The sequence below is a fragment of the Diabrotica virgifera genome, chromosome 4 (genome assembly GCF_917563875.1).
Source record: "Diabrotica virgifera virgifera chromosome 4, PGI_DIABVI_V3a".
Classification (NCBI taxonomy): domain Eukaryota; kingdom Metazoa; phylum Arthropoda; class Insecta; order Coleoptera; family Chrysomelidae; genus Diabrotica; species Diabrotica virgifera.
The window spans coordinates 163,455,113-163,476,631 of record NC_065446.1 but is presented as its reverse complement, the minus strand read 5'-3'; the positions used below and the strand labels follow the sequence as shown (position 1 = coordinate 163,476,631).

Here is a 21,519-nt window from a genome sequence, read left to right as displayed (position 1 = left end):
CCCTTCCAAGTACTTGCACACCGCGAATACAGATAAATCTAAAAGTAAACATAGAGGACAATGATGCATTAGAGACTGGCATATCATCTCATACGGACAACACCGCAGGAGAGTTTTTTTATATTTGAACAATTCAGCTTCGCTTCAAAGAAAGTTGGATGCATTGGAAAAAACATTTAAGCTCACCGTTTGGACTTACGGAAGATATTGAAAATGCTATAAAGTAGGGATATTATACCGGATTTGTATATACTTTTGTAAATAATACAGGCTGTAACAAAAATACAGGTCATAAATTAAACTACATATTCTGGGACCAAAAATAGTTCGATTGAACCTAACTTACCTTAGTACAAATAGGCACACAAAAAAAGTTACAGCCCTTTGAAGTTACAAAATGAAAATCGATTTTTTCCGATATATCGAAAACTATTAGAGATTTTTTAATGAAAAGTGACATGTGGCATTGTTATGGTAGGTACATCTTTAAAAGAAATTATAGTGAAATTTGTGCACCCCATAAAAATATTATGGGGGTTTTGTTCCCTTAAACCCCCCAAACTTTTATGTACGTTCCAATTAAATTCTTATTGTGGTGCCATTAGTTAAACACAATGTTTTTAAAAGTTTTTTGCCTCTTAGTAATTTTTCGATAAATCATTTTCAATCGAGATGCGGCTTCTTTTTTAATATGTTTACGTAAAAATTTTATGGGGGTTTTGTGCCTTTAAACCTCCCAAATGTTTGTGTACGTTACAACTAAACTATTATTGCGGTTACATTAGTTAAACAGTGTTTTTGAAACTTTTTGCCTCTTAGTATTTTTCCGATAAGGCATCTTTTATCGAGATGTGGCTTCTTTTCTAATACGGTTCAAAATATACCTCAAACTGTAATTATTTATAAATAATTTTTCGTATTATTACCAGTACGTAACAGTATACAAATATATGGTGGATTTGACAAATATTCAAAATATCTCGACAAAAACTAGCTTTTCGAAAAAGTACTAAGAGGCAAAAAAGTTTTAGAAATATTGTTATTAACTAATGGTGCCACAATGATAATTTAATTGGAACGTACACAAAAGTTTGGGGGGGTTTAAGGGAACAAAACCCCCATAAAATTTTTATGGTGTGCACAAATTTCACTATAATTTTATTTTAAGATATTCCTGTCATAAGGATGCCACATATCCGTTTTCAATAAGAAACCACAAACAGTTTTCGATATATTGGAAAAAATCCATTTTTATTTTGTAACTTCAAAGGGCTGTAACTATTTTTATGTGAACATTTGTACTAAGGTAAGTTAGGTTCAGTCGAACTATTTTTGGTCGCAGAATATGTGATTTAATTTATGACCTGTATTTTTGTTACACCCTGTAGATTGTACGATATTTTAAAAGAAAATAATGAGTACCACCAGTGTTACTACAAATGTCTAGTGAATTTAGTAAGTAATTTTGCCAATTTTCACAAAATTGGCCAAAAACAAAAAAAATATCTACTAAAAACACTAGCCAGTTGTGTCGTGAGTTTAGCGAACCGACTATAACTCTTGTTAAATTAAGGTTGAGTTTACACTTTTGACTTGCCTACAGATTTAAAAATATTTTTGTCATAATATACAGTATGTCCCTGTAAGTTGGAACCATAATATGGAAAACTTTTTTATTATTCATTTTACGAAAAATAGTTGTTCTACATAAAAGGTTCTGCAATATCTAGAATCTCTGATTCAACCATCAGATAGTAAATTTTTATGGGTATTACACAGGGTATGTCAAAAAATATGAATGTCACTCAAGAGAAAAGTAGCTTTATTTTTACAATATTGAACATTGTTATTATGAACAGTTAATTGGAAATAGAACTATATTTTAATATGGAATTACATCCTTCTAATTGAAAAAGAAATTAAAAATTTTTCTCAACATATATAATCAACATTATTTTCTGCTATTTCAATTATGATAACTTTTGTTATTAATTTTACGAAAGAAAAGTTATAGAAAGTTCTGAATGATCTAAACCCTAAAATATAACCATCTTATAGCAAATATTACCGATTTTGTATGAGGTATATAAAAAAACTGTTTTTTATGACGACAAAGAAGTATAACTTCTTACGTGCGTACACAAGTACACACACTCTTTTTTTTGCATAAGTAATATCATTGTCGTTACACCCGAAAAATATCTTAAAATCATATAAATTTACAAAAATGTATCGCAAATTTCTTCAAATGTAATTTGCGATGCAATGACATAAATATGAGAACTGGCACAATTATTATGGTTTCATGTTTATTTTTCGGGTCTAGCTACAATGATATTATGCAAAAATTATGTTGTATCGCAGATTTAAAATGCGTTTATCTCGAAAACAGTAGTTGAGTTTATTAGTAAGATGAATGTAATATACCTTTTTTAAGTAAAAATATTGAGAGAACAAAAGTTTTTATTCAAAAAGTATATAGAGTAGGGGATAAAAAGTTGAATGTATTAAATGAGCGCTGAAAGACGTATATGTGGCGCCCTCTCGGTAATACATTAGTTTTGGTGGCGAATTTAGATTTCTCATCCCAAAAAACCCCTGCTTACCAAATTTCGTGTTGCTATCCCATGCCTTTCGGGAAATATTCAAGAATAAATAAAATAAAAGTTTAATTTTGACACCCTGTATTTCGGTTATTATCAACTTTTGTACTAAGGTAAGTTAGCTTAAATCCACCTATTTTAAGCTCAGAAATCTACGGTTAAGTTATGGCCCATTCTTTACCAAACACCCTGTATAAAATATGATATTACTTGTGCCGTCAAGTTATAGTCCAGAGAAATAAGGTTTTTGTCGGGACACTTGAGCAGCCAGGTTGCAAATGGGTTTTTTGGGTACTGTATACCTAATACATTATAAATACAAAAATGCCCGTCACAGTTCGGACGAGAAACTTAGTTATTAACAAATAAGGGTCAAAGGACATCGCACACATCTTATGGAAAATATAATGTCACTCAAATTCAATAAAATTTATACGAATAGATTCGTTTTAAATTAACGGTCAATTCTTATCATTGCGCCGACTCTTAATTATGATTAATTACGGCGCAAATTGCAATTAAAGCAGTGGTTTCCAACCTGTGGGGCGCGCCCCCCTAGGGGGGCGCGAGACAGTTGCAAGGGGGGCATGCAGCTGTTTCCAAAATATTTTCGAATACAAACCAAAAAAGTCGGGACATCTTGGGTATTAGTGCACCCTAATAATATGTCTGTGTAGATTTTGGCATTTGATCCGACCATCACTTGTAACACCGTTGCCGTATCCTCTATTTTTTCATACTATCACGTTACAATTTTTTGTGATATTATACACGAGCGGGACACCCTCAAAAAAGCACTTAGTTTTCGAGATACTGACCACGGAGAGGCAAATGGCTAATTTTATTCATACGTTATATTTTCGAGGGTGCTGAAAACTAAAATGAGGTTTATTTTGAATTTTATGTGGGGGAACATTGTCAAAATCGCAATTTTAACCTAAAAATAAAAAAAATATAAAATCACGTTTATAAAAATATAGCTCTAACATTTCTGAAGACAAAGGTATCTGCTTCAAGTTTTTATTCTTATCATGATAACGGTTATGAATTTTTCAAAGAAAAAGGTGCGGATTTGTGCATTGCAAAGTTTAATCGCAAAAGTTGTATGACGAAGTTTAAAATTTAGCTTCTTAATCACATTTATTTGAAAGTAGAGAGTACAAAGAAGTTTTCTGGTAAGTTTTAGATCAAAATGTTTTATAGAAAAAAAAGATAGTGCAACTTTTAATGTCGACATTAGAAATTCCCAATATAACGCTTATTTTTTGAGGGACAGACAATCCAGGTCTATTTCTCATCTTTTGTACTATCCTTGGATTATAAGCTTTCATTTGACACCTCATTTGTCATTCTACCTAATATAATGACGGATAAGTAAACGTTCTTATTCTATTATTCTTGTAGGTACATTTAACATTCATTGAAATTATGAAAGAAATGGCATGGTAACACTGTGACGCACAAACATAAGATTCAGCTGTGCGTTACATAGGGTGCACTAATATCCAAGATGTCCAAAAGTCGAATAGGTGTCAAAAAAATGAATGTGCAAAAAAGGTATACGTAATCCACAATCCTCGCCGGGAATTTTTCTGGTAATGCTAAAACATCCATCCAAACTCTTGCTGGAACAAAAACATCTCGCTTTCACGTTTGGAGCCGAGCGCCAAATCTTCTTCTTCTTATGCTTGTTGTAGATATGTCGATCTGTTAATTCCGACGTTGAAATATTTCTTGAGAGGTAGACTGCCAGATATCCCTCCCGGTGGTGTCCCCGGTACTCCCCATACCTTTTGGTGGTCTCTCCGGTGGACGCTTGCCAGCTGGTTTTCCTTCTAGCGCAATTCTTGGTAGTCTGTGCTCCTCCATTCTTTTTACATGACTGAACCATTCTCTTCGTCTTTGTCTACTCCATCTTGCTACATCTTGCACGCCACATTGTTCCCTGATGATGTTGTTCCGTATTCTATCCCTTCTTGTCTTCCCTGCTATGGCTCTTAGCATAACAAGTCATAACAGGTCAGATGCAAGTTTTATAAATTCTAACTTTGCTGTTCATTCTCATATATGGGTTATTCCAGATCACATCTCTCAAACATCCGGACATGACTGCGGCCTTGTTTATTTGTCTTCTTAGGTCTCTGGCTGGGTCATGATAACTTGATTAGTTTACACCTAGATATTTGAACTGGTTTAGCTGTTCTATGGGTTTCCCATCTACCACGAGCTTGCATACAATTGGATCTTTCGCAATGGTAATGCATTTTGTTTTCTGCGTGGATATGCTCATGTTGAGTCGTTGACATGCTTGGTAGAATCGATAAAGTTCTCTTTGTAGGTCATCCTCATCTTCCGCATCATCCGCATATACATTCGCAAATATACTCGTTTTGGCTACGAGTAAAGGACGGTTTTCCTACTTTGACAAAGTTTTAGAAATTTTATTGACATTTGTAACATCTTACCTATGTGAAACTGATTTTTTTACAGTAGCTGTCTTAAACAATGATTCCACGGTTTGTGAAAATGTGTGCTGAAAAACAAGCTCAATCGTCGCATTAAATTGTTATAATGTTGTATTAATTATATATTATTTTTTTGTATTTTTGTAAGATTAGTTTTTATTACAGTTAAAATTAATATTTCTTATAATAAATAATTATTTTTTATGTATATTTTTATATGATATTTTATATTATTTTGTAGCCCATTAAATAAATTACAATATCAGTTGAGTATTTAAGAAATTAGATTGAAAAATTAAGGGGGCGCAACAATTTTTTCTTTTTAAAGGGGGGCGCAAGTACAAAAAGGTTGGAAACCACTGAATTAAAGGTTATCGAAATCACATTTTTTGGAGTCTATAAACATGTCAGTTATAATCACTATTGCTCTGGGTGCTATTCAAAACAGCTTAAACCCCGCTGGGCCTAAGCGGATTAGTGAAACTATTATAATAAGATGCTTAATAGCCCGAGAAGATTTATGAAGTACCTACCCATTTGATTTCAGATTGATTTATATCAATTTCTACTCTTATTATTGAAAATTAAGAGTTGGCGCAATGATAAGAATTGACCGTTAAATTGAAACGAATATATTCATATAAATTTTATTGAATTTGAGTGACATTATATTTTCCATAAGATGTGTGCGATGTCCTTTGTTTATCGCAAAGAGCCTTTTTTCGCAATGTTATTGTTCAGAAAATAATAATGACATAGCAATTCTGTGGAAACCACATGCAAGAAAAATAGTTAAGAGTTATATTTTTAAAGTATTGAAAAAAATCATTAAAAAGTAGTTTTTATCACACCGAAAAAAGTTTAGTAAAATAGAGTCATTTTTGGCTTCTAAACAATTTGAATAACTTTGTTAATATTGACTATAGAGTAAATCTACTTTAGGATTTCAAAAGCTGGTATTTTTGTACGAATTTAAAGAAAAAAACTTTTTGCCTAGGTTAATTAGATTCAAAGATGGCCACTTTTATTATTTAATTCGCAGTAACTTCTATATACATCAAATTCTCCTGTAACAGTGTTAGTTACCATACTACTCCGAAACGGCTTGGCTGATTTTTATAAAATTTTACACGTTGATCCTGTAGGACGTTGAAGAGTCTATTTTTATGCCCATAAGTTATAAGGGGGGTTGCCGACATTTTTTTTTATTTTTTTGGACAAAATTATCTACCTTAATTTTATATGATGTAGTATTAAAAAATACATACAACCCTTAATTTTCACTCTTCTATCACCAACCCCTATTTGTTAATACCCATCTATATATTTACATCTATAAAATTCTCCTGTCACAGTGTTAGTTTCCATTCTCCTCCGAGACCGCTTGACCGATTTTTATGAAATTATATATGTATATTCGGTAGGTCTTAGAATCGGTCGTAATCTATTTTTCATATCCCTGAGTGATAAGGGGAGTTCCCCCTAACATTTTGTAATGTTTATTTTATTTATTAAATAGACGGGATCACCCCATTACAGCATTATAATAACATTTTATTTTTAATCTAATTTATCTTATAAATACACTTTAGAATACAATATTTAGAAACAATTCTAGAGTTTACTATAAATCATGGTTTTAAATTGATTTAAACTTAAGGGCACCCAAAGTCTGAAAATTTATTTTTTTAAGTGTTTTGCGTTATGATTGAAAATTATTCTCTGAAATCTTCTCTTTTCAACGATATATAACGCATTATAGTACAAAATATCCATGGTTATGAAACTATTTATTTTCTGAACGTCTGCACTCAACTTACCGTGTACCAGTAGCTTTATAACCTATTAAGAGTGTTTTATGTTTGTGCGATTTCCCGAATACTAGGTTTTTAACTTTTGATGTCAGATATCTCTGGATTCTTAGATGATATAAGGTCCAAATTTTTACAGTGGTTGTAGATAGATAATGTCTAGTCCCGCGTAAAGTTTTATTGAAAAATGTATAAAAACAAGTAAAATAAAAAATAAAATCCAAACTTTTTTGGGTTTTTTTTGTAAGAGTATTTTAAAAAAATTTAAAATAAATGTTTCTTTCACTCTAACTTTACAAAAATCTACGCGGGACTAAACAATGCATGTAGTTTCAAAATAAAACAAAAATTAGGTCTCTAAGTGCTTTGGTTGCAGAGCTATGTGACATAATGTTAACATTGTCGTTAAATGGGACTTTGGGTGTCCTTAAATTAAAAGGGTCTATATCACAGTGACTATTTAAAAACCTCAAGGCCCTATCAAATGGATTATTGCAGGCATAATTGGTAGCATGAAAGTTTATATGAAAAAGTTCAAAAGATCTTAGTCTATGCTGTGGAATATTGAAGCTTATTTTACTTAAAAGTTCCGGACATTGAATTAAATTACTTAATAATTTATAAATTAGGTGGGGTCGTGTGTACATAACGTACTCTATAAGACTACGAGTACATACAAATTAAAAAAAAATATGATCAAAATCCATCAACAAGTTCCAGCGATATTAATCGCAGCATAATATGTTTGCAGAATCAGTTTCATTGTTTTAGTGCACATATTTTAGTAATTCCCCTCCACCGACCACGAATTAATTCCGTTCGGACGCCATTTTTAAAGCTTTATTAACCACTCTGTTGAGGTTCAAAGTCTACACAGACTTTTACACATAACCTATATATCTTCAACTTCAAAATGGCTCTAGTTAGGTTGCTTAATTGTTATAAACAAAGTAGCCGTCGTTAGTAACCTAGGCGAAAAGTTTTTCTTTGAAAATTCGCATAAAAATACCACTTTTTCAAATTCCATTGTAGTTTTAGCCTACAGTCAATATTAACAAAGTTATTCAAATTATTTAACCCTCCGTTACTCGCACACGGTGTGGGAGACCGGGCCTGTAAATAAATTCCTGTAACTCTGCTTGTAGTGGGGATTTTGAATGGCTACTTCGTATACTTCTTCAGTGGTCAATCAACTGTGGGTAAAGTCAGTTCGCAGTGTAAAAAATAGTACTGTCCTTTTGTTATTACCCAACACAGTCCCGTACACCGTGTGCGAGTATTTGTGCACCAATTTTTGTGTTTGGATCACACATCGATATTTTTAATTAGTAAGGTAATTTAAGATCTTTTCCTTATTTTCAATGTTTATAGATTAGTTTATTTATATTTATATATATAAATATAAATATATAACTTACCTAGAACCATCAGAATGAGGTTTAGGGAGATATGTGGTTTACCAACAGAACAAGTACCAGTCGTAACAACAGGAACTTCAGATCGCTGTGCTGTTTGTGATTGGAAGAAAAATAGAAAAACAAAGTTTTACTGCCAAATATGCTCAAAATATCTGTGTTTGGAACACCATTGTTCCAATGAATGTGACACCATTGTGTATTTCATGTTTTAAAAACGTTCATTAATTTTTATAACTTTTTTTGTTACTACAATTACTCTTTATTTTTAATTTTTTTGTGTATTGAATTAAGATCTAAAGTTCTTAGTAAACAAATTTAACCATATTCAATTTTTTTTTCACTTCCAAAGTTTTTGTATATACATATAAATGGATAACAATGAAAATTATTAAATTTTTGATTAAAGTAATATAATGTGAACACAAACGCATATCTACAAAATTATATGATCATATATTCATTAAATAATTTAATCGTACACAATTTTGCAAAAAAAAATAATTTTAAAACACTGCTGACCCATATTTTTGGACCCGGTCTCCTGCACCGTGCGCGAGTATCCGATCACAAAAAGTTGGCGCGAGTAACGAAAGGTTATAAGTCAAAAATGACTCGTATTTTAGTAAACTGTTTTCCGAGTGATAAAAATGACTTTTTAATGATTTTTTTAAATGCGTTGAAAATATGACTATTCTTCTTTCATGTTGTTTTCACAGAATTGCTGTAGCATTATTATTTATTGAACAATAACATTGCGAAAAAAAGCTCTTTGGGATAAACAAATTGAATAAAATTTAAACTAATTGACGCAGCGTCTTAAAATTTTTTGTGCATTGTATGGACTATTTGACTCAACTTTTCGTGCAATATGATAGTCCTAAATTCATTTTCGCAAAAGTTATAGCAAATTTTTGATTTTCGAAATTTTAGTTTGATTTTGCAATATTCGAAACAACAAATAGTCGAACCAAAATTCAAAAAACACTATTTTAAACCTTGGCTCATCTACTAAGAAAATATTATAAATAAGACATTTAATTACCCTATTTTTACCTGTAGCGATTTAAAGGAAAAAACTCTCATTTTTGACCCTTATTTGTTAATAACTAAATTTCTCCTCCAAACTGTGACGGGCATTTTTGTATTTATAATGTATTAGGTATATAGTACCCAAAAAAACCCATTTGCAACCTGGCTGCTCAAGTGTCCCGAACATGGTATATTTTTGCCTTATTTCCCTGCTGTATTAGTAGATTAGATTTCGAAAAGTTTGTGTTACACTTACTTACAACAAAAAGAACACTTTAAAAATAAAACAAGAGGTTAAATTATAAACACAAAACTAAATGAATAATTTCTCACAACGGTCAAAAACCACACTTAAAAGTTTTAAAAATTCACACCATCAGTTAATACTCAAATTTTTAAACACCTCACGTGTCTCAAGTACGATTGCGCGAAGCCGTGGAATTTACGAGACATGCTCGCTCTGTAGATCCGTCATTTGAAGGGGCCAAAAATAGACCTTGTACCAAATACTATGGACCATATAATGTATTTGCTTGTACCGCAGGTAACGTGTTACCTAACCTAATGAACATACTGAACTTTTATGGTTTTTTCTTGTATGCCCTTAAATTTAACTCGGGATGAGAATTATTATTAGCTGGTAAAAAAGTTATTTTTCTTTATACTTAGTGTGACCAACTCCAATTCAGTCCAATTCGAGACAAGGCTGAAAAAAATACCAGAAATCCGGGACTTTTCAATAAAAATCGGGCCATTTTTTTTGTCAGAACTTCAATATCATCATTTTATTGATTATTTAACATTTTTATGTTGTCAATGATATTTTTGATAGGATTAAGCCACAATTGGCTGTAATAATTACATTTTTCTTAGTTTTTTTTTTAAATCCGGAAATTGCTCTCAAAAAAGGAAAAATCAACTGATGTTGAATTTTCATGTAAATAGGTATTATAGCCTTAGGTTAATATAAAAATGTAAGTATCATACAATTGTGGCTTCTTCTTCTTTTGGTGCCTATCCCTATCGAATATTGGCGATCATTCTGCCTATATTTATTTTATTAACACATGCTTTAAATAGATTAGTTGTTGTGGTGGAGAACCATTTCTTCTGGTTCTTTAACCATGATATTCTTCTTCTCGCTATACCTCACTTTCCGAATACTTTGCCTTGAAGGATTATTTTCAGTAATCTGTATTTATTTCAGTTTCTCATTATGTGTCTGAGATATTCTAACTATCTCTTTTTAAATGTAAACATCACTTCTCTTTCTTTCCCCATTCTTCTTAGTATGGTCTCGTTGCTGAAAAAAATACCAGAAATCCGGGACTTTTCAATAAAAATCGGGCCATTTTTTTTGTCAGAACTTCAATATCATCATTTTATTGATTATTTAACATTTTTATGTTGTCAATGATATTTTTGATAGGATTAAGCCACAATTGGCTGTAATAATTACATTTTTCTTAGTTTTTTTTAAATCCGGAAATTGCTCTCAAAAAAGGAAAAATCAACTGATGTTGAATTTTCATGTAAATAGGTATTATAGCCTTAGGTTAATATAAAAATGTAAGTATCATACAATTGTGGCTTCTTCTTCTTTTGGTGCCTATCCCTATGGAATATTGGCGATCATTCTGCCTATATTTATTTTATTAACACATGCTTTAAATAGATTAGTTGTTGTGGTGGAGAACCATTTCTTCTGGTTCTTTAACCATGATATTCTTCTTCTCGCTATACCTCACTTTCCGAATACTTTGCCTTGAAGGATTATTTTCAGTAATCTGTATTTATTTCAGTTTCTCATTATGTGTCTGAGATATTCTAACTATCTCTTTTTAAATGTAAACATCACTTCTCTTTCTTTCCCCATTCTTCTTAGTATGGTCTCGTTGGTTATCTTGTCCGTCTATGATATCCTTAGGATTTGCCTGTATAGCCACATCTCAAAGGCTTCAAGTTTTTGATTGTGGATTAATCCCATCAAAATGTAATTGTCAAAAATTCCACAAGAAAACAACTTCAGAACATTTTTGTGTTGATTACTTCTTACTATCATATTTGTCCACAACTTAATTTTTGCTTAACAATGAGAAGAAAACCTCTAATTCTTAGAAGAATACATAATGTACTAAAAATTTCAAAATAAAATTATTTTACCAAAACTTTGAAAATTCGGATGGCCCGGAAGCCTTGTCCGGGACACTACTTCGTAATTCGGGCCATGTCCCGGATTTTTCGGGCTAGTTGGTCACACTATTTATACTACTTCTAAATATGAGAGTACATACTTAAATAATGTGTTACTAACCTGTATCAGTTTTTTTGTTTTCTTCAAATTGGTCAAGTTTATTTCCATGTTCTATTTCAGTATTTATGGGAAATTTCTCAAAGTCTAAAGAACCGCGTGGGTCATGAGTTTTTTCCCTTTTGGTTTCCTCCTGAATTTCATATTTAAAGACATCCAAAACAGCATCATCCAAGTGATTATACTCTATTTCTATTTTACACGTTTCCTTTTCCTCGTTAATTTCTTGTTTTGCTTCCATAATTTCAACAGCCAAAAGCAAACCCAAGCGACTCAAACATCAACAAACAACAAAACAAACAAAAACAAGCGACAAGAACAAGCAGGAAGCAGAAGCAGGGTTGCCATCTTGCCTCTTGCCTTGTGGCATGAAATATGAAATTTCACGAATCCTTAATTCGCACACTTGATCCAACGTTGCCAATTGTACGGGTAACAGTCAATGCGCGGTAAATTTAAAAAAGTCGATGCATTGTGCCAGCACACAATGTGACACAATCATAATATAATGATTAGTAATATATTAATTTAATCATTAAAGGTAGTCAGTAACTGCGTGCGTCATACATATTATATTTTCAAGTTTAATTTATGTCTTACTAATATACATACATGATAAAACTCAAGCTAAAATAAGTTTATTCAAGCGTTTAAGCTATTAGGTCAGGATCCCGAGTATGAAAAAAAATTGATAAATAGCAAGCTGAAAATTTGTTAATAGGTTAAGGGTGTCTAGTCGGACAAACTTTGATATATGGGAACACTGGAAATTTTAATTGTGGAACAGGTTAAAAATTTGGAACGGTCAGACCACGAAAACGTCACATGTATTTTGTCCAAAAGAACTTCCAATTGATTTGTTACCCTTTCATGCAAAAATCAGACTGCTATTTATCACCTGCCATAATTCCTGTCATTTGACATATTCTACGTGTTCCACTCATTTATAATTCTCATTTGGTGATAAATAGCAACCTGATTTTTGCATGAGAGTTTAATGAAAGGGTAACAATTCAATTGAAAGTTCTGTCGGACAAAATACATGTGACGTTTTCGTGGTCTGACAGTTCCAAATTTTTAACCTGTTCCACAATTAAAACCCCTTTTCCTATATATCAAAGTTTGTCCGACTAGACACCCTTAAGCTATTAACAAATTTTTAGCTTGCTTAATCAACTTTTTTTTCATACGCTGGAGCCAGACCTATATACATATATGTACAAGAACTGCAAGAAATTTTGTGAAAGTGGCTTACGAAAAAAAAAAAAAACAAACAGATCGCTTCGTAGCGGCAATTAAGATTGCTTCGTAGGGGTAACTTCAGACATGGCCTGTTCTGTTGGGCCATAACAGAGGGTTACTCTAAATTGTCGGCTCGAGTGGGGAAAGAATTTGGTAAGATACTGGGTGCTATGTAAATACCACGTAAATTCAGAACCAAGTACTAACGTTTATTACAGGAGTGAAATGGAAAGAATAAGCTAAAGATAGCCTAACTCAGCGACCTTTAATATATTACTCAGACACATATTTGCTGTTTATTTAGCGTTTGCCTCTAAATCACCGCCTTTGAAATCAATAGGCAGTGATGTGTTGTTGCCATATCAATTTCTAAAAGTAAAAGTTGATATAAAAATAGTGTTTTTCAAACTAAGCAAAACGAACGTATATAGTTGTACCGAATTTATTTTGCAAACATGAAGTTGGTCAAGTGCAATCAATTACACAGTTTAAAAAAATACCTCTAATACAAAGTATAACAATACTTGAATATATGCTATACAGGGTGTTATAACAGAAAAAAATAATAAGCAGTAGAATATGATCGCCGTTTACAATTAAAAGAAAATATGATTTAAAAATTGTGGCCTTCTATGGAAAGTTTTTGTTATCAATGGGTTAAAGTGTTTTTCACTCAATAATATGTAGTATGTGTAATAATATGTGTAGAGCACCAATTCAAGTTAAACTTGTTATTGATTTTTGTGTTTGTTATTGTTTTGTATTTTTTATGACTGTAAGCATTGTCTATAAAATTGTACAATTCTCCATGATAATAAAGCATATTTCTATTCTAAGTTGTCTATTTCTTAAACCAAAGCATTGATTTTATTACTACGAAATATTATTTTGTAGAAGTTGTCAAACAAATAAAATATTTGGGAATTATTATTGATAATTTATTTAATGGAAATTAAGGTAATAATAATAATAATAATGTTTATTCAACACAAATATAACAATATACATAAAATAATAAACTATAAAATCTTCATGCGACTAAAAACATATCAAAGTGTAGATATAGTTAATAAGAATAAACATAGGAAGCCACAAGAAAATAAATTTGCACGTAGCTATAGCCCAAAGTAACTCCTGTTGTTTATCCAAATCTTCACTAGTCAAAAGCCTTTAAAGTAAAGTTCCAGCAGTTTTTCCTTTTTCTACATATATAAAATAGCTGGTGTTTGTTCCTAAAAACAAATACATAAATAAAATTTTTACGTTGTGTACCATAAAAATCATACAAATGTGGAAAGTACCACAAAAGTACAGTACACACTTGATACTCCGACATGCTCGGTAGTCTGACCTTTTGGTCCCATACCTGTCGGACTATCAAGGGACAACTGTATTTTAATATTAGGACAGTTACACCTATAAGGTTTAGGTTAGTTTAGTTAGTTTTATATAAGGGCAGTTGCCATAATAAGCCACAACAAAAAAGTATTAAAAGAAAAAGCTATAGACCTGAAATGGGAAGCTACTATGTTTAGTTTATATATAAATGAAAGTAAAACAAAATATATAGAGTGCACAAAGTAAAATCAACATGAACATCTGAAGGTAGAAAACCATACCTACGAATATGCCTCCCATTTTCACTACCCAGACTCAATAATAAATGACAACAACGCCAGTCAAGAAAAGCATGGATTCTTAGCAGCAATAAGTGATTTTATGCATACAAAGACTTGACGAAAAGTAAGTTACTAAGTCTAACCTTAGAATCTACAAAACAAATCTACACATTGCAGTGATGGTTTGTGGAGAATTAAAATGAACACGAGCTGGATAATACTAATGCAGAGCGCAGATATTGTTAGAATTGTAAAATCTCAAAGACTAAATTGGCTTGATCACTCAGAAAGAATGCCAGATAATCGAGCTGTACAAGTAATCCAGAGATGGAAGCCCCAAGGAAATAGAACAAGAGGAAGGGCCCATAAAAGATGGATAGACGATATAGAGGGGGATCTTAAAACCATGAACATCAGAAAAGTATCTGGCAGGGCAGAATGTTGCTAAGCACACCAAGACTCACAAAGGGTTGTAGCACCATTAGAAAAAGATTGAAGGACAGTTTAGGCTATATGCATTAAAACATGGTAAGCTTTGCATCTAACCATATTGTAATAAACTATATCTTAATATCTTATACTTACATGGTCAAGAGAAGTCTCTTCATTATTTTCTTTACATTTACTTCTTTCATCAGCTCTTCTCTTGCATTCTAGATCACCTTTTCTTTTTATTGCCTGCTTTGGTAACCCATGTTTTAGTTTGGAATATCTTTTTAAAGTGGCTGGCTTTCCTAATAATTAAGTTTGAATTATTACTTAAATACATCTTTATTATTGTAGACATTTTTTAAAAACCTTATTAATTGAATTACTTACCACTTTTATACAATGTTTATTGCATATTCTTTCATATTTTAATTTTAGTTCTGTTCTCCTTATGGCTTTTACATATCCATTAATCCATTGTTCCCGACCATAGAAAAAAGTGTTGTGTGATTTGGTAGAATGCGATCTTACTCTTTAAAAAACATGTCACGTATTTCAGCGCCATCTCAGCACCTGGTTAAATGGAAGGATACTACAAATCTGGCCTCCACATAAGTGGTCTGTAGCTTCGACATGATAGGTGTGAAATTTTAAACGCTCTTGTTGTTGATTGGATAGGAAGGGTGCCACAATCTAGCCTCCATGCTAGGTACGTAGCCTCCATACGGTACTTCCAATATTTAATATTTTATTCAATTGGACAATAAAGGTAAAACACAAACAACTTTTGTTTCTTACTTATTTATTTATAAAATAATGTGACATTTTACATAGAAATATGAGTATTAATTTGGATTAAATAAATGTTTACTTGTTGAACTTTTCCACCGTCTGCACACAACAGCTGAACGGAGCCATTAGACCTAACAACAAAACGCGAAATAAAGTGTGTATTTTAAAACTGTTGGATAAACAGTACCTACAATCAGAAAAACTTACCTTTAAAAAGATACACGATTACAAAATAACAAAAATATCAAAAAACACGACTGAATATCAGCTTTTTATGGTGACACAAAAAACACATCACATAACCGACCATATAAAATAACTGAACGACAACGAACGAACGAACACGAACACAGATTACAGATTCACAGATAGCGCAGGATTTGTCAAAAGTCATGTTCCACCAATCACAATGCCGACATCAGCGCCTCTGACTAAACGGAAGGAAAATAAATACGATTACATGTTTTTTATTAGAGTTAGCGGGGCATGTTCCCGACTTTGTTTTGTTCAGTAAGGATAACTATTTACATTTATTTTTAAAAGATAATCTGTCAATTGTCAAATTGGTGTCAAATATTGAGATTTTAGTGACTTGGCAACGTTGGATCAAGTGTGCGAATTAAGGTTTCGTTGAAATTTCGATTCTGTCTAAATCCCGACCACCGGCACCGTACCGACCCACTACTTTGCGCCGTGTAATTTGGGTTGCCTATATAAACTTGAATCAGCGAAATGGGCCTTTGTTATTTAAAAAATATTACATACAAATCTCTAGCGTTAGGGTAAAAGGACTTAAGTCAGTAAATGGAATATTGCAGAAATAATTTTTAAAGATTTGATGAAACATGCTAAATCTATTTTTATCCTAATTAAATATTTTGTCAGCACATATGGGTCAAAAACAGCTTATTTACAATACATAATATAGTTTAATATGAAATATCGTAAAATAATACCCAAGTAGCAATTTTTCGACGCATTGGTTGTCAGTACAAACAAATGCACTGTATACAACGTTGCCTGAGAGCATTTTCAGATGTTTCGGCCAACGTCCCCTACCCCGACTGACATTACGATGTTACAACCTTTAGTTATACGGGCAACTAATTTATTACCATTGTGTCACAATGATTGTGACAACTACATAATATCACAGTTCATTGTGGTTCAGTTTTTTCAACAATCACAACGAGTTAAAAATGTTATAATGCTAAACTAATTTACGCCCTGGCCGACTCTGTATCACCTAATATATTTATTATTCTGAAGCTATTTCTTTGTGGCATTTACCTATGTAATTTATTATTCTAAATGGGAAATAATAAAGCCACAATTTAACTTAATGATTGTACATATTAACGTTTCCACTTCCACTTCGGACGTTTAAATATACAAGTAGATTTTAATAATAATTGTTTTCACCCTAGTAGCAATTTTTCGACGCATTGGTTGTCAGTACAAACAAATGCACTGTATATAACGTTGCCACAGTGGACTTTCAGTTGTTTCGGCCAACGACCTCTAACCCGACTGACATTACGATGTTACAACGTTAAGTAATATCTTTAGTTATATGGGCAACTAAGTTATTACTATTGTGACAACTACATATCACAGTTAAGTTTTTTCAACAATCGCAACTACTTAAAAACGTTATAATGCTAAACTAATTTACGCCCATGGGTTTTCTGGCCGACTAGGTAGGTGTCTCTCACGACCCCAGGGCATTTACGTATAGTTCTATAGATGTGTGACACGTTTACGGCAACTTCAGGAGCAAAAAAAGAATTTACTTTATAACCTTACTTTTTTCTTATTATTTTATATTTTATTTTGCTGGAAATTTTCGATTTATTTAACAACCTGTTTATTTGTTTTTTTATTAGCTGGTTTCTCCATTGTCCATTGTTTTATCAGTAGATTTGATAAGCTTAAATCTTTGTATCAGCTTTGCTAGACAGGGTTGCCAGGTCAGTTCTTACTCTTTCAGTACTATATCCGTTGCAAGATAATTTGGCTGAAACTCCGACAAAATATGTACTTTTTGTACATATTTTGTCTGAATTCCATCCGAATTATCTTGCAGCGGATAGTAGTTTTGCTTTCAAAAAATCAATAGAAATCAGTAGATTCATTTTAGGCCCTGTAAATACAGTAAAATCTGTGTTAACGGTTACCTGTCAAAATCGCCCGGTTTCATAATAAACTTAAAGTAAACATTAAGTAAAGTTCACTTTAAAGTTGACATTTACCCATATATGAATTGTGATAAAGGTAGGTACCAACTTACTTAAAATTTAAAAAACTGATTATGAAACCGAGCGTTACAATCATTTTGAAAATTCTCCAAACCAATTATATGAAGATTTCCTTATTTAGATCTGGTATTTACCAGTTTCATTTCTTTGTCCATCTATAGGGCTTTTCATCGATTGCCATTTGTTTCGAGCTTTTGTCATGTGTCACATAATATTAATATATCTATGCCATACGTCTGGGATTTGTATTATTGTATATATCAATAACGTATGACGTAGATATATTAATATTATGTGACACATGACAGAAGCTCGAAACAAATGACTGTGAATGAAAAGCCCTATTATCATCATCTACGTCCTGAATCTTATTTTCGGTAATGACATTGGGAAATTGTAACAAAATGTCTGAAAATTAATTTAGAAATGGGGTGAATACTATTAAAAAGCAAATTTTATTTTAGTGATAACAAAATATTGAAATATACCAAACATCTAATAAAAAACATTGCCTACTAGAATTTTTTAAATATCAAAAATATACCAAAACAGTAGATATCTACTAAATGTGGCAACGCTGTTAAGGAGAATGATGCACTTCACTGCACTGGTCACATGACCTCTGTCACCCAATAAGAGGGTGCGTTCTAAAGTGGTTGGGATAGTCGGTCCAGGCCGTGTTTGGTCGGCGATTGGACTTCTCGGTTGTCTCATCCGTCTATGGTTGGTAATAAGGTATATTTTAAGTAATATTGGTAATGTTGTTTAATGCACCATTTTGGTTTTTTTGGGATGTAAAGAAAATAAAAACACAAAATATAAAAAATGCAGGCATTTTCTAATACATACCTTTAAAAGCACCATCAATACATTAAATTTATACAAAACACCTTTAACATAAATTCTGGCTTTTATATTAAAATTAGATTTTTTAAATTGACATATTTTTTGTTAAAAAGGTGATAAAAAATGAGCGCGTGTGTTTTTTAAAGGTGGAATATCCATATTTGACGGTAATCTGAGATGCGTTTATAAATTTCACATCAGGTAATTTTGTTTAAGTCCTTATTTATGTATTTATATAAATTTAAATACCTGATATGATGTCAAAATAGTTTACTTTTTATATAGGTAAAAAAAACATAACCAGTCCGACTCTTTGAGTAACCATTGCACGCAGGCTGTTTTTATAGTCGCTTCAGTTGTCTTATGCAACGCTTAAGGTTGCCTAGGCAACGTCAAGACAACTCAAAAATCGTCCACCAAATTAGTGCAGAATTGGGTCGTCTTCTAGGCAATAACAACGTTGTAACAAAACGTTGCCACGCGGTAGACAACGTTGTCGCGTCGACAAATTGCTACTTGGGCAGACAATTGTTGTGGAAATTTTACAAAAAAAAAACAACCACAACAATTGTCTGAAAACAATTATTATTAAAAACTACTTGTATATTTAAACGTCCGAAGTGGAAGTGAAAACGTTAATAATATGTACAATCATTAATATAAGTAAAATTGTGGCTTATTTCCCATTTAGAATAATATATGTTTCCTTCCTGGTTTTTTTGTAGACCACTTTCAGCTGATTCTAAAAAATTAAAATGAATGGTAATTTTTCTATTCTTTACAATTAAAAATCAAAAGAAATAGGTACTACTATTTACAGGTAATAATATGCATAAATAATTCGTTTCCTAAAGAATACAGAAAATTGAAAACGTTTTTATAATACTTACATAATTGTTTAAACAAAAGAGACCCAGCCAGAGCAAAACGCAAAACTAACAGACAGAACTGCAAAAAAAAGCCACTAATTTCCATTTTTCCACCCCCTTATCTTATATGCATTTTCCAATCAAAATTTTTAGGTTGTCATGAACATGAAGGACTCAACCTCAACAAATAATAATAAACAAAAAGCTCTACTTCCACTTCCCGCCAAATGGACACAGGTTGGTGACACTGAATTCACGCCAAATAAATGAAAAAATCATAGAGTTATATATTAGCATAGAGAGAGTATCTTTCAGAGCAAAGTGACGACACCATCTTTTTTATTTGGATTAGTGCTGTTTCACTCTTACGCATAGTAAAGCTGCTACAGTTGTCCTCCTCTTCCGTGCCTATATTCACACTGAATGTCATCATAGATTTTCGATACAATGTGTTAGAAAGAGATGCAGCAAACCAGTCCATGAGATCTTGTCGTCAGGAAGCGCGGAAGGTAGGCTCTCTCTATGTTAATATATACCTCTATGGAAAAAATAGAACAATTTGCTTTTTCGTCAATTTCTTCACGTGAAGTTTATAACGAACAAACTTAGATGTCAAAGTGTGCTTTTACACGTCAAATTTGGCCTTGAATAACTTGGTCAATTTCTTGTCCAATTTATTGTTGATGTAAAGTGGACTTATAGTTCACTTTACATCAACAATAAATTGGACAAGAAATTGACCAATTTCTTCACGTGAAGTTTATAACGAACAAACTTAGATGTCAAAGTGTGCTTTTACACGTCAAATTTGGCCTTGAATAACTTGGTCAATTTCTTGTCCAATTTATTGTTGATGTAAAGTGGACTTAATGCCCGTATTCATAGTCGGTACTCAAGTATGAGTCGATGCTTAAGGTCGACCTTGAAAAAATTTGTATACAAATTCGTATAAGAATTTGTTCAAGGTCGACCTTAAGCATCGACTCAGACTTGAGTACCGACTATGAATACGGGCCTTAGTTGGATTTATAGTTTGACGTAGCGTAGACGTAGACGCAACGGAGACGTAAGGAACGGACTGGAAACGTAAGAAAATATTAGGGAGTTTTTGTTGCTACGTAACGTACGCATCTCCGTATACGTAAAGCAACTAACGTGTCGTAGAGGATGAATGTTAAAATAGGTAGTTTTTGTAACTGCCTTAACGTAACGTAAAGCAAATCGTAAAGTCGCTTTTAAATTCCGTTGACATTCAAAATAATAAAACAATGTTCACACAATATACAATTAATATACAAATGTAAAAAAAGATAAATGAATAATGAAATTGTATGGTTTTAATTGCTTCTATTTAAATATAAAAATATTATTTTTCCTTAGGTTAAAATTTTTTTATTTTTGTTTATACCTACTTTTTAGTTGTAAATTATTGTATACCTACATCAGAATTCCAGTAGGTATAATGTAACTAGTGTGGTAATATTTATTTGAAAATTTTACTGAAACTAGGTCATTTGTTTATCTAGTTTTTAATTGTGGTGATCACTCTGTATTTCTTAAATTAATACAAGATTTGTTTGTTTTGCTTTATTAACAGACAACTTAAAAACAATAAAATTTTAAATCTATTATGAAGTTCCAATTTCCAATTACAAACAGAATAATTTTACTCAAATAGACTAAACCAATAACCAATATAACCTTAAAATGTTTATAAACGGATAGTACGCTGATGAAATGTTCATTTGGTAGGTAATTGGGCAAGATCCTCGTGTGCATTCGGTGACTTTCGGCTCGATAGGGATGCGTATGAACCTAACGTACCAG

At 32.0% G+C, this 21,519-nt stretch overlaps 1 protein-coding gene and 1 long non-coding RNA gene across 2 annotated transcripts in view; both read right to left on the bottom strand.

Moving 5' to 3' along the window:
- LOC126883212 (zinc finger protein 493-like) overlaps window positions 1-11,972 on the bottom strand; it is a 57,838-nt gene extending 45,866 nt beyond the window's left edge. The window contains exon 1 of the mRNA XM_050648470.1: window positions 11,641-11,972. Within this exon, the coding sequence (XP_050504427.1) occupies window positions 11,641-11,878 (238 nt within the window). The 5' untranslated portion in view covers window positions 11,879-11,972. The remainder of the gene's footprint in view (window positions 1-11,640) is intronic.
- Window positions 11,973-13,840: 1,868 nt separating this feature from the next.
- LOC126883217 (uncharacterized) lies at window positions 13,841-16,063 on the bottom strand. Its single transcript, XR_007697566.1, has 4 exons — window positions 15,927-16,063; window positions 15,318-15,850; window positions 15,084-15,232; window positions 13,841-14,111 (listed from the first exon to the last, which is right to left on the bottom strand). It is a non-coding gene; the product is annotated as an uncharacterized LOC126883217 (long non-coding RNA).
- Window positions 16,064-21,519: the final 5,456 nt, after the last annotated feature.